The sequence below is a fragment of the Acanthopagrus latus genome, chromosome 18 (assembly GCF_904848185.1).
Source record: "Acanthopagrus latus isolate v.2019 chromosome 18, fAcaLat1.1, whole genome shotgun sequence".
NCBI lineage: Eukaryota > Metazoa > Chordata > Actinopteri > Spariformes > Sparidae > Acanthopagrus > Acanthopagrus latus.
In genome coordinates this window covers 27,583,142-27,600,005 of record NC_051056.1, presented here as the reverse complement: position 1 = coordinate 27,600,005, position 16,864 = coordinate 27,583,142, and the positions used below count along the sequence as shown (strand labels likewise).

Below are 16,864 nucleotides of genomic sequence, written 5' to 3'. Positions count from 1 at the left end.
TTGAGAATGAACACTGATGTGTTTTTAATTATCTCTCACTTGCAAGTTTCATGGTGATTAATGGTACGTTAATTAAACTTTATACTATTTATCTAAACCTCCTCCTCATATTTTAAGTTAATGTAATGCAATATGTAAGAATTGGCTGCCTCTTGAATTCATTCTGAGAACAACTGCTGAGTGTTTCTGCCGTCAGTTAACTGTGCAGCCAGTGGTTGTGTTGTGACTGACAGATTGTTGGCATTGTTTCCATTCTGACTATCACCTGGAGGTACAAACGGGCCGGCATGTCAGCTTCAGCAGATATCTCTGCACAACAGTACACACGTGTTTGACATGATGACAAAATATTTCTTGACATTCTGTTGATATTTTAGTTCGTCTTTTAATGTTTTAAAAGAAAATTCTTAGATACTGCACCTTTAAGGAGAGTCACACTTCCAGTACTTTATGGTGCTACATTAAAAAAAACACTGAACATTGAACAAAAGGGAATAGGTCATATAAATTGTGATCATTTACTTTGTTTTAATAGAAAAAGAGGAGTTACACAATTGTTATTATAAAAGCATGGAACACAATAATGACCATTGAGTATGACGAAAACCAAAAAGAGGTTTAACAGGAACGTGACTTATTCTCACACAAATGACAAATGAAAGGCAAAGCAAAACATTCAGAAGTATTCGCCACACCCTTAAACACCCTTAAAATAATTATATATAACAAAGACTGCACGGCAGCTTGAGACACTGCAGCGTGAGGAGGGTACAGCACACATGTGCTGCTGCAGTAGAGGCCGAGGAATCCTAACCACTCCCTACTGAGTATGAACACCACTCGTCACGTTTTATATTTATAGATATATACACGATAAAATCTGTGGGTGATGGAAACATATGTACACACTTAAAAAAACCGTGGGCAACCAAGAACCTAGAGATTTCATCGTAGGCCTAGCACCTCATACGAGAACACACAGGTGTTGTATTTCTGTGGCATGAAGAGGAAACACATCAGAAATGTATTGGATAGAAGATTGCTTATGTCATCTCAATGGTTTTTGAAAAATATACAAGTTTGAACAGATTTTCAACATCCCCAGAATCACGTCAGTCACTTATTATGTACATGATAAGATTTTAAAAATAATACACAGGTACGTGGCTTTCTGTTACAGTAATGAATCAGTTACCGCTGCTTTTTATCCAACTTCCTTTTTTAAGTACCAGCTTTTTTTTTCTGCAAAGAGGCTATGCATGTGAAAAGAATACAGTTGAGCACAAGGAATAATAATCCAAAGATGATTGTTTTGCATTCGACATTAACACTTGTTTTTGGCACTGTAAATTCAAATAAGTTAATCACAAAACATGTGATGGACACGACATTGAAATCGCATGGAAACAAACACCTAAAGTGGTAAAAAAAAAAAAAAAAAAATCATATGGTAGTAATCCTTGAATACAGGTTAGGTTATTATTTCATATCCTTCGGTGGACGGTTAGGAATACTCAGAAACTAATGGTACGTTCAGGCACTCCTCGACGACGGGCCAAGTTAAAAACCGTAAAGTTCATCACCAGGAGTTGGCAGCTAAGGGGTAAACACTGGTGGGAAACTGGGGTAGATAACACAATTCTGAAGTTGACTGTTTTCACACAACAAAGCAAAATGAAAGACAACCAGCCAACATGGCCGCACCCAGTGATGCAACATATCCAAACTGATACCAAAAACAAATAGAGGTGTGTATACGCGTGTACACACCTTGGCAGCGTCTTCTTTTTCAACTGGTCCGCCTCACATGAAGAATCCCCAAGTGATCGCAATGATTGCAAAAGAGTGCCTGAATGCACCACTAAGCTACCGACTTTCACTCCCATGGATAAGAGGAGTACAAATATATGACACCGGCTACATTTGGAAAAGCTGGGACATTCCTCGTTGAAATTATTAGTGTTGAAAAAGTTGACTTTTGGGATGCAGCAGGTAGCCATGGTCAACTAAAGGATTAAAAGAGGGATCCTGTCAAAGAAGCAAGAACATTCTAGGGGTTTATAAGTGCTATGATCCATACATGAAACTGACTCATTTGGAATTTTGTGTCCTTTGCCTCAGACTGTTACTTTGAGTTATCAACAACAGAAAACAGGAAATAATGCTTGAATAAGACATTTCTTCATTCTATATATTTTAGTTAAATATTGCATGTGAGGTTTGGATCCACACAATCTTCTAAATCTACATTTTAAATAAATATCGTTACGAACCAAATATTTTAGACTCAATTGACACGTAAGACTGATTTTTCGGACATTAAAACTGGGAGCTGTGCACGCTCCGCACTGTCACGAAAATGACTGATACATTCTGAGTGAAGTGGCAGCCGAAGATTTGATGATCCCAGACGTGCTGCACCTAATTCAGCTTGTATCTTAAGAGGGGCCAGATGAACAGTAAAACATTACTGAAGCAAACAAAAGATAAATACACTGCCTTTTTAATGTAAGCAGCATGCATTTATGCCTCAGCTCTGACAGATCAACTGGTTTCTCAAACTTCTGAAACGTCTGTGTACTTGGGACTGCAGTCTACAACAGCAGATGTCCAAGATCCACAGATCGAAGCAGCCAAACTGCATTGCACTTGAACAATCCATATCCCATGCCTATATAAACAACATTCATATAACATAATGCTCTGATACTGACATATCCATGTTTTGTTTTTTTATCATATCCTCCCATAAAGAAAATAACTGCCCTATTATCATGTCTTAAGTCAACATCTTCCCACTGTAATACTAGTTTCTTTCTCCCATAAATGTACACGTCTGTCCATTGATAGATTTTCTGAAAAACTCATGGAAATGCTCCAACAGTGCAACCCGTCACTTCATACTTCTGCCCCACCACTTTGCCCAGCCTCATTTTTAAGATTTGGCACTTAGGAACCACCTCTGAAGCTCCCGTGTCCACTAACGAGTCTGCACTCGCTCCCTGCGTGGCGGCCCGGGGCCTCGGGTGATTGAGCACCACCACAGGCTGGTACGGGCCCGGTCGTTTCACAAGTTGGTCCACCTTCAGCGGCATTGGGTAAATAACTGTGCAATCATTAAGTCTGCCCACAGGTATCTGATTCTTATGCTTGGATATTCTAAGTTTCAGTCCCTTCTTGTTTTTTTTCCACACGCCCATTTGTACCCTTTTCAGACAGACGGTCAGGAACTTTGAGGAGATGTCGTCCTTATTTTCTGCCGTTTGCTGTGGAGGCTCTGCAGTCGCAGATGCATCCACGTGTGCGGCAGGTTTAGAGACCATTTCCTCATCTGTTAACGGTTTTGAAGTGTGGCTGCATTTGGGATTTTCTGTTGGCACTGTGTGATTTTTTTCCACTTTGACATGATTGTGGGCCTGTGCAGCAGGGTGCTGAGTGCCTTTGTGTCGCTGCTCCTCTACTCTGACAGGCTCACTAGCCTGCTCTGTCGACAAAAGGTTGCGGATGAGGGATCTACCTTTTGTGGCCGCCTGAGAACAGTACCCCGATGTTGACGCACCCTTCACCTGCTCAGTGCCTTGATTTCGAGTTGTGCTACCAGAACTGTTGCTTTTATCCATTACTATACCACGCAGAGCCATTAGCAGTGGTGGGAGGGAGCCTTGCACCCCCTCTGGTTGTTGGCTTAATGAAAAAACCGAGGAGATGACTGGAAAACTCTCAGGTTCTGGCATGTCTCTCTCTCCAGCTCTCTCGTTGGATCTCACCTCCTGGTTCCAGCCCGAGATCTTTGAATTTGTGCGATTAGAAACCCCAGGTTGTTTGAATGATGAGGGCTCACTTAGAGTCCGGGGTACTGGAAAAGATGGATGAGCAACATTGTCCTTACAGAGTGAAATCGCAGGAGGTCTCACCTGTGCAACTGCAGCTGAGGAGACACTCAAGGAAGGAGAGGCAGATTTTGAACCCTGATGGTTCAGACCCAGTGGCTTTGAAACAGCGCTGTTCTTGAGGCGGATGTCTCCGGGTTCCAGCTTCACAGCCGACGACAAATCCCGAGGAACACTTTTTATGTCGCTTGCTCTCCTTGGTGGGATACTCTTGGAATGATCTGGAATTAAATTCTTCCTCTCATCCACCACTCTCTGAGAAACAAGTGCTCCCATGTTTTCTGGATGGAGGGCACTCGTCAACCGGTTGGGAACCCTGGTGGAGGTAACAGCGGGCGGAGCAGCGTTATGGTTCACAGGTTCCCTCTGTATAACTTTGATCCCACTATTTCCTTCTCTTACAAGATTCAGGACGCTTTTGGATACTTTGTTGGGTATTTCTGTGTATTCCAAGTTGATTATTTCTTGTGACGGCCTTTTCAATCCACCCTTGTCTATGCTGATTTGAGGAGGAGGGAGGTTTTTGGACATATTGACCGGCACAACAGCAGGACGCTCCACATTCACAGTCTTGGTTTCATACTGTTTCCTGTTAACTGTGCACATCCCCAAATTCATAGATTTCACTGTGCTTGAATGATTCAACGTGGATGATGATTGCTTTGCCAGTGCAGCGTTTTGAGAGACCGTGGTTCTTGTGTCTTTTATCACAGACTCGTTTTCTTGCTGAGAGACGAGCCTCAGCTTTAGCTCCTTGGTCCCGTTGACAGTTTTCACCTCAACAAGTTCAACCAAACAGCCAGCAGGGATCGTAACTTCCTCTGGAAGAGAGACCGTTAATGCCCTGTTGTTCTGAATGAGTCCGTTCACAGGGGACAAATGTTCCGCGTTGCCATTTGATGCATTGGTGTCCAGTGTTTTCCCCCTCTGATCGTCCGTACTCAGTCTGAATGCAGATGCACTTGGGGTGGGTACCGTCACCCGAACAAGTGGTCGGAGTGGTGATGGATCAGCAGTGGGCACGCTTGATAAGGCACTGGAGACAGGTACTTGCAGATTTTTTGTCGTGCCAGCCTTTGCAGGTCCATAAGTATTTCCTTTACTATGCAAACGCTCAATGTGCTTCACAAGGCACAGCCTCCTCATGTATCCCTGTCCACAGTGAGGACACTTGAATGGATACTTGGCCGTGTGTTGCTTCAGGTGAGCATTTAACTCTGCCTCACTGAATGAGACGTTGTTGCAGTAAAAACAGTAAAATCTTGTCCCCATATGCTCGATCACATGCCTCTTGAACACAGCGGCGTCTGCAGAGGCGAATCCGCATTTCTCACAATACATCACATTTGATTTGCTCAAGACAGGATCCAAGGCGGGATGCCCACCGTTCACAGACGACGGCATGCTTGGATAGCTGACAGGCTTCATGTTGAGCGGTCCACTGGTCATCTGGAGGCAGGTCCTACTGATTCAAAAAGGCTGCAATCAGACAGTGGAGTAAACATCCATCTCCACCTGAAGTCCTGGGCTCATCCCTCAGGGAAGGCTCACGCACCTGACAAACTGAGGCTTCTCCCCCCTGTGAAAAGCACATGAGAAAAAAAATAATAAAGGCTTTAATATTCATGTCAGTGGATGAACCTCAGAAGAGAAGGAACATCACAGGGCACAGTGCTGACATTCAGACAAGGCCCATAAAGCCCCTCCCCCCTCACACTGAGCTCATGCAGTTTTTTCCTCGCCGGCAGCCGTTTATATTCAAGCTTTTGGACTGCACTGATACCTAAAGACACCAAACGGTTCGCTAACCTGAATCCTGTCACCTCCTTTGACGTTTCCCTGCTGCTGTCCCGGGCTGTCTTCCTTTCAACACAAGAAAAAGGCCCTATCTGACCACAACAAGGGGTCCGCAAACACGACGGACCGTATTGTAATTGGTTATGTTAACCGCAGAGTTAAATCGCAAGTACCTTTTAGGAGCGTTGGTCGGCCGCGTTTTGGTCTGTTATTTGTTTTTCAGTGAATCCTTTCTGTTGACGTACGACTACCGCTTGTCAGAGCGGCCAGCAGAGCCGCTTCGCGTTAGCTTGCCGTTAGCCATCTGTGGCTACCTAGCTACAGCGACTCCGGAAATGAGTTGCTCTCGCCTTCAGAATAATAGTGTTGAATAATAATTATGACGCTTTAATCATTATTCTTTATGTTTTTGCGATAATAGCCAACTTTCGATGTTATTCTGATTTCGTTTTGGATTATTTCATGCTGAAAAGTAATCATTTGGTGTACGTTTTTATGACAGCGTCGTGCTATTTTGAAAGTCGTAACCGGAAGCTTCCGTTGCTAGTTTATTTTTCTTGACGGCTAGCAAGCTAGGTGTAGCGTAGGTGCTATTCTCGGAGAACTACTACGCAAAAATACTGTATTTCCTCCCGATGTCACCTAACTCGCTACGCCATATTCCTAACCAGCGGGGAAAAAACAAAAACAAAAAAAACACGTAAAGTTTGATTGATCTGCGTTAATCACGCCCCTCAGACGTGACAACTTCCACCATCACAGTATTTTACCTTAAAAAACTCGACCGCGCTAAGCACGATGAAACCCCGATGTGGACATTTAGCTCGCGTTAGAGACAAACGGGAGCATGTTTAATCGCACCAGTGTGTATAAAAAGCTGTGTGTGGCGGTTGTGTTCACCCGGTGACACAGGAAGTGGTTTGCAAGCTTTTGTATTTCATGTGTCAATGTCCAGCCGCAGGCCTCCGCCGGCTGAGAGTGGCCGGAGAGAGATAAACAACGGCACGCTGTGGATGTAGCTGATGAAAATGCCCTAAAAACAACACAAAAAAAGTGGAAATATGCTGTTTATACGAATCTGCAGACTGCTTCCTAATGTGTCCATGTCACAGGCACTACCAAGGTAAGAGCAGATCTTTAAAAAAAAATAAAATAAAATAAAAATAAACACACACAAACACACACACACAGGCTGGATGTGAAACATATATCATGGTGCTGTCTTGTTTTTTAAAATCACATTTTAATCTCACATCCCTTAAATCCAGCTTCAGGTGTGGTTATATTCAGAATTAGCTCTGATTCCCACCTGTTTTTCTGAACCCCCCCTCTCTCTCATGCTGTAGCTCATGTGAGGATCACCATGACTATTGTGAAAAACACTTTCTGGGATTTGCACACCATTGTTGCAATTCATAATGACACAGCAGTGGCTTTCACTTGACCCTCCCATTCCACACACACACACACACACACACACACGGCTGCTGCAGCTTCCTGGTTATGGCAATATTAACCCAGCTGAGCAGGACGAGCAGATCGGCCTGCTGGTTCCGACACAGAAAACACATTTTCTCGTCCTTTCGCAGACACGCACTCATCCGCCGAAGCATGGCCTCAGACCCGGCGGCGACGGACACAACCCGGTTCGACTTTCTGGTGATCGGCGGCGGGTCTGGAGGTCTGGCCGGCGCTCGGAGGGCGTCCGAGCTGGGAGCAACCACCGCCGTGATCGAGAGTCACAAACTCGGAGGTACCTGCGTGAGTAAAAACTTAAAAACCCCCCTGTTCTCCTTCACTGCGCTGTCACCTCTGCAGCTTTCATACAGCACACATGTGGGTTGCCAGGTTCAATGCGAAACCTCCGGACTCCTTTTGTGGAAGTTTTGTTTTATGTGTCAAACGAACATTGTTTGAAGTTTAAAGCCCTGTCACTGAATAACATCCCATCAAAAACACAACGTGGACACAAGCTCGACATTTAAAGCCCTCTCTCATCCCTGACATGTGTAAGAAAAGGAGGATGCTTCATGAGGCTGCACTGCTTTTTTTTTTTTTTATTGTGTTCAGCCACCATAATGGCTTTTAGGGAAGTTTATGAGAAGAGAGATTGCTGCAGTCTGTACGATCATTTCCCAATTTTGACGGTGAAATGAGGAAAGAAGCTCATATTATGTCCTAATAAATCATAGAAGGAAGGGTTAAGCAATAGCTAAATCATCCAAACCCAGTTTATGCACTTTTTTAAAAATCATATCTGCAGAATATGTCATCATAATATACAGAAATATATATATATAAATTTTTTTTTTACTGAAAGGGGCACTGTGTTGTTCTGGAGAAGCAGTTCACTGTGGTTATAACAAAAACACAGAAATATTCATCTGCTCTCATCAACAAGCTGTTCTCAGAGGAAACCAAGATCCCAAGAACACTGCTTGAAGCTAGAAATGTGGCAGGGTCCGCCACATATTAACAAAGTAAAACAAAGACAGCGTTGTGTCCTTTTTTATGGTCAGTTTGTTTATTCTGTTACTCAGTCAGAGAGTTTGTTTACTGAGTGGGTTTCAGCTCCTTCTCTTTCTCGTCATCGCCTCTTCCTCAGAACTGCACAGTGCACCTTTCACCTGTGCTCGGATGCTATTTGAATAAGTTCACACTGAACTAATTTGTTTTTGTTATAATGCTTTTCAGGTCAATGTTGGCTGTGTCCCTAAGAAGGTACGATTTAAATTTTTTTGTTCCTTTCCATTCTCGTTGTAACTCTGAGACGTGATGATTTGTTAATGTGCAGCCAGACCCACCAGACGAACAAACCGCACTGTCTTTGCCTTTCTTAACAGGTTATGTGGAATGCTGCAGTTCACGCCGAGTATCTCCATGATCACAGTGATTATGGCTTCGACGTTGGAAATGTTCGTTTTAGTTGGGAGTAAGTTAAACTGCCCGTCTGTGTTACTATTCCACTTGTTTGTGCGACGATAGCGATCTATTTCGAAAACCTGTCGTGGCTCTTCCTGGAATAGATCACTATCTGTTTCATGGCTCAACTTCTCTGTCTGGCTAGTTTTTGTTACTTCACTTCAGCCCACTTCTCCTTCTTTGTGCGCCTCGTACTTAATTCAAGGTGATTGTTAGAGATAAGCCTGTGGAAGGAGTGGCCACCCACATATCAGGTCAGGGATGAAAAAAACAGTAACGTACAACATGGCTGGGGGAGTCATTTAAGGTCTGCCTGTGTGGGTATTTTCATTATTTTTATTTTCATTATTTTTATTCAGGAAATTATTGAGACAGTTTGTTGAGGAAAGTATAAATCAACATATACAGGAGGAGGAAACAATGAAAACCAATCATCAGATCCTAACAAACATTCACTGCTCGAGGTTTCTAATGTTTCAAGTTCAGCTCTTGTTGTTTTATACTGCAGCGTGTTCGTCCCACATAGGATGGATTATCTACATTATTATCAAACATGTTCATACCAATAAAAAAGGAATAATATCTGGTGATATTATCAATTATTATTCAAGTGTTATTAGTGGAAAACTGAATCTAAGCGTTTCAGTAAATACTCTGTAGTACTGTGGTGCAGTTGTTTTCTAAGAATCCAACACCTCGAGGCACTTCGGTGCAGAACAGCCTCTGTGTGATCACTGTGAACACATTTACTGCTGTGTTGCAGCCATTAATCTGTGGTCTTAAGAAAGTCCCACAGGACCTCCAGACTTGCCTAACGCAGCACACCATTTGGGAACCGGCGCTGTAATGCACACTTGATGAAGTCTGCCAGCGGCAACAGAAAAGTGTTTATGTTAATGCAAGAAGTTATTTACAAATGCAGGAAACTGTTTGGCTGCGGACATGTGAGAGCGGATGGTCGCTGATCTGACTCCATGCACGAGGCAGGATGTTCTGATTAGAGTGTTTTTAACAACCACAGTATAGAAGTATGGAGACCGCTGTACACTTTTAAAGTCCAACTGTCATCTTACCTCGCCACTAAATATTTATTTACTTCAGTACAGTTATCCAGAATAGCTTAAAGGGACTCGGTGTAACAGTTTGTTACAGTGTACATGTATTAATCTTAATTTCGTCAGCCGTATGTGAGCAGATTGTTACGTGATGTAAAAAGTCCTTCCCCGTCTCTCTCTCTCAGACCTTTGGATGATTTGTGTGAAGCTGCTGGACTGTTGATTTAGTTGTGAAGGATTTTGGTCTTTGGATAGAGAAAATCCCTCGGAGCTAAAGGATGTGAAATTGTTAACGTCCTCGAGTGCCCCGCTCGCTCCGCTCTGCTATCAGTAGCTAGCATTAGTTTAGAAATGGAGTCGGCTAACGTGAACCAATGACAGAAGTTCCACAGAGCTCCTTTAATGCGGATGAGGTTTTTTTTTTTTTTTTGTACTTGTCGTAGTCGAATCTTTTTTCAGCACCACATTACTCGGCACAAAGTTTCTGTCCCCTATGCAGAGCAACCGTCTGTAACACAGGCGAAACTACTGTGTCCGTTTCCTGGTTGGAAAGTGTCCAGCATCATGCTCTGATCTATTCCAGCGTGCAGAAAATCACTTTTTGACTTTTTTTTTTCTGTCGCTTTCTTGTCTCTCCAACCGTAAGTGTCTCAGCTGTGCCCATTATTTGATTGTAGTTGAGAGGATTTACACTCCTTGAGTAAATTTGGATTAAAATATCACACACACACACATCTCTGATCTGTGATCTTGTCCTTTGTTTGCAGAACACTCAAGGCCAAAAGGGACGCTTACATTGGTCACCTAAATCGAATTTATCGCAACAATCTTGATAAAGTAAGTTCATATTAAAATTTTTGTATTTACATCAATCAAGCTTGATGTACGTCAGTATGCAATGAGCATCTTCAAGGGACTTTTTTCACTTGTTTTGTCACATTCTTCTTCATTTCAGGCTAAAATCCAAACTATTCAAGGTCATGCCAGGTTTACCAGCGACCCTGAACCTACTGTCGAGGTCAATGGAAAGAAGTATACAGCTCCTCACATCCTCATCGCCACTGGAGGGCAGCCTTCTGTTCTGTGTGATGATGAAGTTCCAGGTGAGACAAACTGCACTCAGCTGACAGATGACAATCATCCTCACTGTTCGTTTGCTTTTATGAAATAATTAAATTCTGCAAAATATTGTGTTTTTTGATCATTTCAGGGGCGAGTCTGGGCATTACCAGTGATGGCTTTTTTGAACTTGAAACTCTGCCAAAGTAAGCGCATGATTTAGTCTCTTTAATGTTCACAGCATGTCGAGTTGTGTGGTGTGTAGTTAAATGTTCTGTTCTCCCAAACAGGCGCAGTGTGATTGTGGGTGCAGGTTATATTGCAGTGGAGATGGCAGGCATCCTTTCCACCCTGGGGTCTAAAACATCCCTCGTCATTCGACAGACAACTGTGAGAATCGCATAGACTCAAAACATTGATATTAAATTGTCATGCTCAAAAACGTTTGGCCATGATTAATGGAAATGTGTGTGCATCTCTGTAGGTTTTGAGGAACTTTGACAGCTTGATAAGCACAAACTGCACCAAAGAACTGCAAAACTCCGGTGTGGATCTGTGGAAGAACTCTCAGGTGAAGTCTGTGCGTAAAACGGACAAAGGACTGGAGGTGACGATCGCCACCAAAGACCCGGAGAAGAAGAACGAAGAGGAGAAGATCAGAACCATCCAGGAGGTGGACTGCCTTCTGTGGGCCATCGGCAGGCAGCCTAACAGCGCTGGACTGAACATCGGCGAGATGGTAACAGTCTGCTGTGCTCATTAACGCTCTCCTCAACATGCTGTGAAAATATAAAACCTCTACGATCAGTGGAAAAATAGGCAGACGTTCAGAACAGACAAAATGATTAGAACAATCTTCGTTGTCATTATTGAAGGTATAAACTCTGCAGCTGGAGAGTGAACACACAAACCACACGCATCATCCATCAGTGGAGTAGTAACAGTGCATTTAATCGCATGACTGCAGCTTATCACACCTGTCTGTCTGCAGGGGGAATCAGTTAGTTTGGCTCTGTGTCGCCGTCATCCCGGCTGCCAAACTGTCCTTGTATGCAGGAGTTTAGTTTCAGAAGCATTCATGAATCATTCAAATCAAATGTCGTTTTGTGAAAGAACTCAACACGCTTTTGGATGACAGAGTTCATGATTTCACACTTTCATGTAAAAGGAGATGAGAATAAACTTACATGCGATCGTCAGAAATTGCCGATAACTGATAATCTGGGAACAAGACGAGACGACTGTCAGACAACAGGCTTTGTTATGTTGTTTTTTTTTTAGTGAAGTGCTGGCACACGTGAAAGGCTTGTTAGCTCTTCAGGGTTATCAGGCAAATTACAGATTAAAGGGGCAGTCAGGTCAAAGCACTCTTCTATTTCAGGTGCTTCGACACAGCCGAGAGATTGTCTCCTCTTGTTGTAGTCTAACCTTTAATATGAAAAATGGAAAATGTGAGCGAGACGACAAAGCAGCAGCTCAACGCTTGAGGAAGTATAAGGGGAGAAGTGATGTGATCTGTCATTCTTAGTGGTTGTCACACCTGGTTTGAGAGGGTTTGCAGAGACCAGTCTTTGTTACCACGTACACACATTAAACCCGATCACAGTGAATCCTCTGTTTACATTTCTGGGTCCAGGCCTCCTCTGTAGGATGAGTCTTTGTGATTTCTTGCTGCACACAGAACAAAACTTTCCTGCTCAGCAGCTTGTCATGAGTAAACATAAACTTCTCTTTGCTCGTAAGTGTCGTGTAATTGAACAGAGCAGTCAACCGTATCAGAGGACTGGAAATAGAAACGGCTTCAGTGCTAAACATGGATGCTAACTAATTCTTACTTTCACTATTGATTATTATGCTGATTTATTAATCATTTGGTCTATAACACATCAAGAAAATGTAAAAAAAAATGCTCATCACAGATTCTTAGAGCCCAAAGTGTCCAACCGCCCGTCAAAAACCCAAAGACTCTTTTGTTTACGGTCATAAATGAGAGAAGCAAATACTTAAATATAAGAAGCTGAGTGAGCAAATGTCTGAATGACTGAAACGACTGATTGTCAAAATAGCTGGCAACTTATTTTCATTCTATTGATGGATGGACGGGACTGAACCAACCTGAGTAATAGTTGCAGCTCTAGAGCTAAATTGTGACGTTTTAGCTCACTGATAAAAGGAAAAAAAAAAACTATAAATGAGTCTCTGTGTCTCTGTGTTTGCAGACTGTGGACACAGATGAAAGAGGACATATCATTGTGGATGAGTTTCAGAACACCAGCCGAGCAGGGATCTACGCTGTCGGGGACGTTTGTGGCAAAGCTCTTCTCACACCTGGTACGAAGCTGCACCAGTAGATCATGTTATAGATGTTGCTTAAAAACCAGATTGTCCCATTAACATCCCAGCTCGGTCAGTATGGAGGTCTCAAGTGTGACAGTGCTGAAGGTTTATACTTTAATATTTTGACATCTGGTTACACAATGTGGAAAAGATTGTTTAGTTATTGTAACATGTTTATTTGTATATTCACCAGATGTTTTTAGACCAGGACTTTAAATCTAGTTTAGGTTTTAAATGAGAACGCGCATTGTTTTAAAGATGGGAAACATTTTTTGTCAGGTTTCTGTTGCGCACAGTCTCAAGTGTACAAGAAGATGATATTTTAGTAGAGAAAGCTGGCAGTATAACGTATCATCCTGAGTGGTCACCTGGACTTCGGTCGTTGCCATTTAATTAGACACTTGGAGTTCACGTCTGCCCTGTTTACGAGCTCTGGCTGTAATTATTTTGTTCGAATGAACAAAAACACAACAAAGAAAGCTTTTCAGCTGTGGTGATGTGGTGGATATTTACTACAGATCTCACCTTTTAAATACTTTCAGTGTAGTGCTGCTTTTTACTAGTTTTCCCTGGATTCAGAATATAGCATGTTATATCCTTGTTGGAACCTTCAGTGTTTTATCAGGCCATTCACTGATATTCAGAGTTTTTATGTGTTGTGTTGCATGTTGCTGCAGTTGCCATCGCTGCAGGCAGGAAGCTGGCACACAGACTGTTTGAGGGCAAGAAGGACTCCAAGTTGGACTACTCCACCATCCCCACAGTGGTGTTCAGCCACCCACCCATCGGGACGGTCGGCCTCACAGAAGGTGAGTGACGGCTTCCTAATCAAAGTTAAACTGTTAGACTTTCATCCTCTACATGAAAGTGTCAGCTAACATAAATACTGTATGAATCCCGGTTGGACTAGAACTCAGTAGGACTGTAACTGAAATGCCTAACCTTGTGTTGTTGTGGCAGAGGAGGCCATCAGAGCCCGAGGAAAGGAGAACGTGAAGATCTACAAGACTTCATTCACTCCGATGTATCATGCCATCACGAGCAGGAAGAGTCAGTGCATCATGAAGCTGGTGTGTGTGGGCAAAGAGGAGAAGGTGAGTCATCTGTTCTCCACATTACACACACATTATAGCTGCTGAAAGATAAATAATTAAGAACACCACTTGTTGCCATTGTTTATTTTGGGACACATGACTTAGACTTCCGTGTTATTAGAAGGGCTTTCATCATACTGTACACTTAGCCCAGAGCAATGAGTTGGCACTGGAATGACTTGCCAGACACACATTTGTATTTTGGAGTAAACCTAAGCCCAGGGCTATATGAGTCATGATCCATTCCTCCTAGCTGGATCCATAACCTCCTTACCTGGGTTAACTGTCTGTTCGAATACATACCTTTGTTTACGGTCTAGATCGTGCACTTTATGGCTCCATCTCCAGTCAAACTTGAGGGGATAACTCTGCTCCGCAGCACAGCCAGCAAGCCTTCGAGTAAAGTCAGCGCTAGCCTGCTTTGGAACGTGGCAGTGGGAAAGCTTTCTTGGCCTGAGTTTTAAAAAGCTCTTAGAGTGGCTTTACTGAACAGAACATCCTTTAAGTGGTCTGGACTAGGGTTGCAACAATGTACTGTGGTGTAAAAGTTGACTATTATTATCTCATCTCATCCACAACATTGAATTCTACTGTATAAGTGTTTTTTTATTATTATTATGAAACATTTGTTATCAACAGTTCATTTAAAATATGACAACATTTTGCAAAAATGTCTAAAAGGATGAAAAGATTAAGTGATGATATTTTACATCCAAAATGTCAAACTTCAGTGTGTGTGTGGCTGTTTTTCCAACACCACAGCTCAGGAACAGCAACTTGACTGTGCAGACGTGCTCAACCACAGCGTGTTTATTCTAGTCTGTTATTATAAAAAAAGCTTCTGTTTTCATTCCTTTATAACTAAAGATAATCATTATTATAATTATGTAATACCTTAATACTGTTATGCCGTGATACTTTCTGCAGTGGTGATCGTACCGTACAAATCTCACCCTCTTGACAGCTTATAGTGCTGAGAAATGATTTAACCTCTAATGCTCATTCTAACTAATGGAAAAGCAAAGGAACATTTTTCTCTACAGGTAGGGTGTGGTTTAAAAAAATCCAATTCAGGGCCAGCATGGGCCAGCACATTATGGAAACACACCTTGTATCAGCACTAAGTCAAACCAACATAACAAGTCTAATTCATCACACCGGTGTTTAAGTGAACCCATGTATAAATGATATATTTGGGGATCGGTTTGTGTTCCGTATCCTTTTGTCTCTTCCTAAGCTGCCAGGCTGAGACCATGGGTCCTTTTCACAGCAGACATTTTGAATATTCAAAGCAGGAAAAGCAGCAGTCTGACCTGTAACTTTAACTATGACTCAGCTGTGTTAAGTGTCCCATTGAGCTGCGTTATTTAGTGAGCAGACACAACACCAGATCCCCAGAACTTCCTCCCTCCATAAATAAACTATTATTTATGGAGGGATTTATGTCATCAGTAGAAACTGATCTTGACTATCGCCACTTATGTCCCATTATTACATTCAAACCAATCAGCTCACTTAAATGGCATGCAGCCATCGTTTGTCAGAAACTACTCGCGTGCTTTTCCTGCTTCGACAATTTCCCATCAAAGCTTTTAATCAGCAGTCATCCAGAGAGAAATCCATTTATCATGGTCAGAGCACAAAGAGAAGCTTGACGTGCTCAGAGTTCAGTTAGCCTGAACAATGCATCAGATTTTAAATGCGGGGTGTGTCTCCTGCCTTTCTTTACATGAATCGTATGTTTTCTCCACGTCTGCGTCAACATGTCCACACCCAATCTCTGCAGGTTCTTGAAAGTCATTGTGGGAAATGTAGGAAGTCAATTTGCTGACGTAGACGAGGCCTTCTAAGTGAATTTCAAAGTCTGATTCGTCTCTTTCCTGCAGGTGGTGGGCCTCCACATGCAGGGCCTGGGCTGTGATGAGATGCTGCAGGGTTTCACAGTGGCCATCAAAATGGGCGCAACCAAAGCAGACTTTGACAAGACTATCGCCATTCACCCCACCTCATCTGAGGAGTTTGTCACCATGCGTTAATGTCAACACGAACCCCACCCCCTCGTGTCCCTATACGAAACAGAAACACAGACCACCAGCACACACAGCTCTCGCATTAGCTTGACCACTTGCTTTTCTAAAAAAAAAAAAAAACAACATACTTCCATTTGCTCTCATTCAAGTGACCTTATTCGTGCGCAGTGTTTTCCTTTTTTTTTTTCAATTTTTTTTTTATCTAAATGGACCAAGACGGAGTTATGGCCTTCTTAAACTGTACTGTGGGTCTTTAATTATCGATTGAATATTCCAGATTCCATTTTAATGATTGTGAAATGGAAGTGATGGATCTGCAGGTATTGTTAAGTGATTGCATGGAAAGTCAAAAGACCTCTCTCCTAGTGTCTGTGTTTGATTTGTCAGTCATTTGTCTGATGGATATTAAAAGCACTGCTGCTCCTTAAGGTACCTATTTACTACCGATGCAAGGTCATAACACATCTACTGTACTGTTCTAAAGATTCAATAAACCTGCAGGTTTTTTTTCTTACATGGCCTGATTTTCCTTTTCATTCAGCGACTCGCTCGTGCCCCTCCCTGTCTCTGTTTACAGTGACGTGGGATGGGCAATGAATGAATGAAGTACTTCTCATATTTAGGCAGGGGGAGCTGTATTCCTGCTGAGAGACTCTCTTCTGTCAAGTCATCGTGTGATA

At 42.6% G+C, this 16,864-nt stretch overlaps 2 protein-coding genes across 5 annotated transcripts; one reads left to right on the top strand and one right to left on the bottom strand.

Annotated features, from left to right (window-relative positions):
• Positions 1-504: 504 nt before the first annotated feature.
• LOC119007126 (zinc finger protein 518A) lies at positions 505-6,748 on the bottom strand. 2 transcript variants are annotated; one of them, XM_037076528.1, is made up of 2 exons: positions 5,700-6,748; positions 505-5,469 (listed from the first exon to the last, which is right to left on the bottom strand). In XM_037076528.1, the coding sequence occupies exon 2, from the start codon at positions 5,337-5,339 to the stop codon at positions 2,865-2,867; it is 2,475 nt and encodes an 824-aa protein (XP_036932423.1). In that variant the 5' UTR covers positions 5,340-5,469; positions 5,700-6,748; the 3' UTR covers positions 505-2,864. The 2 variants fall into 2 exon arrangements, with proteins under 2 accessions (XP_036932423.1, XP_036932422.1); XM_037076527.1 differs by having other exon boundaries at positions 5,861-6,748.
• gsr (glutathione reductase) lies at positions 5,612-16,698 on the top strand. Of its 3 annotated transcripts, XM_037076530.1 has the most exons (14): positions 5,612-5,689; positions 6,643-6,810; positions 7,277-7,448; positions 8,382-8,408; positions 8,531-8,619; positions 10,432-10,501; positions 10,620-10,767; positions 10,875-10,929; positions 11,014-11,113; positions 11,208-11,462; positions 12,943-13,054; positions 13,738-13,869; positions 14,021-14,154; positions 16,041-16,698. In XM_037076530.1, exons 2-14 carry the CDS (start codon positions 6,749-6,751, stop codon positions 16,188-16,190), a joined length of 1,506 nt encoding a protein of 501 aa, XP_036932425.1. In that variant the 5' UTR covers positions 5,612-5,689; positions 6,643-6,748; the 3' UTR covers positions 16,191-16,698. The 3 variants fall into 3 exon arrangements, with proteins under 3 accessions (XP_036932425.1, XP_036932424.1, XP_036932426.1); XM_037076529.1 differs by lacking the exons at positions 5,612-5,689; positions 6,643-6,810 and having other exon boundaries at positions 7,170-7,448; XM_037076531.1 differs by lacking the exons at positions 5,612-5,689; positions 6,643-6,810 and having other exon boundaries at positions 7,180-7,440.
• The last annotated feature ends 166 nt before the right edge of the window (positions 16,699-16,864 follow it).

Excerpts from the sequence above, each read along its gene's own strand:
- gsr (XM_037076529.1), top strand. The coding sequence starts at position 7,191 with ATGGCAATATTAACCCAGCTGAGCAGGACGAGCAGATCGGCCTGCTGG. Across the intron at positions 8,620-10,431 it reads AATGTTCGTTTTAGTTGGGA|AACACTCAAGGCCAAAAGGG; the intron begins GTAAGTTAAACT and ends CTTTGTTTGCAG. Across the intron at positions 13,870-14,020 it reads GACGGTCGGCCTCACAGAAG|AGGAGGCCATCAGAGCCCGA; the intron begins GTGAGTGACGGC and ends TTGTTGTGGCAG.
- LOC119007126 (XM_037076528.1), bottom strand. The coding sequence starts at position 5,339 with ATGACCAGTGGACCGCTCAACATGAAGCCTGTCAGCTATCCAAGCATG.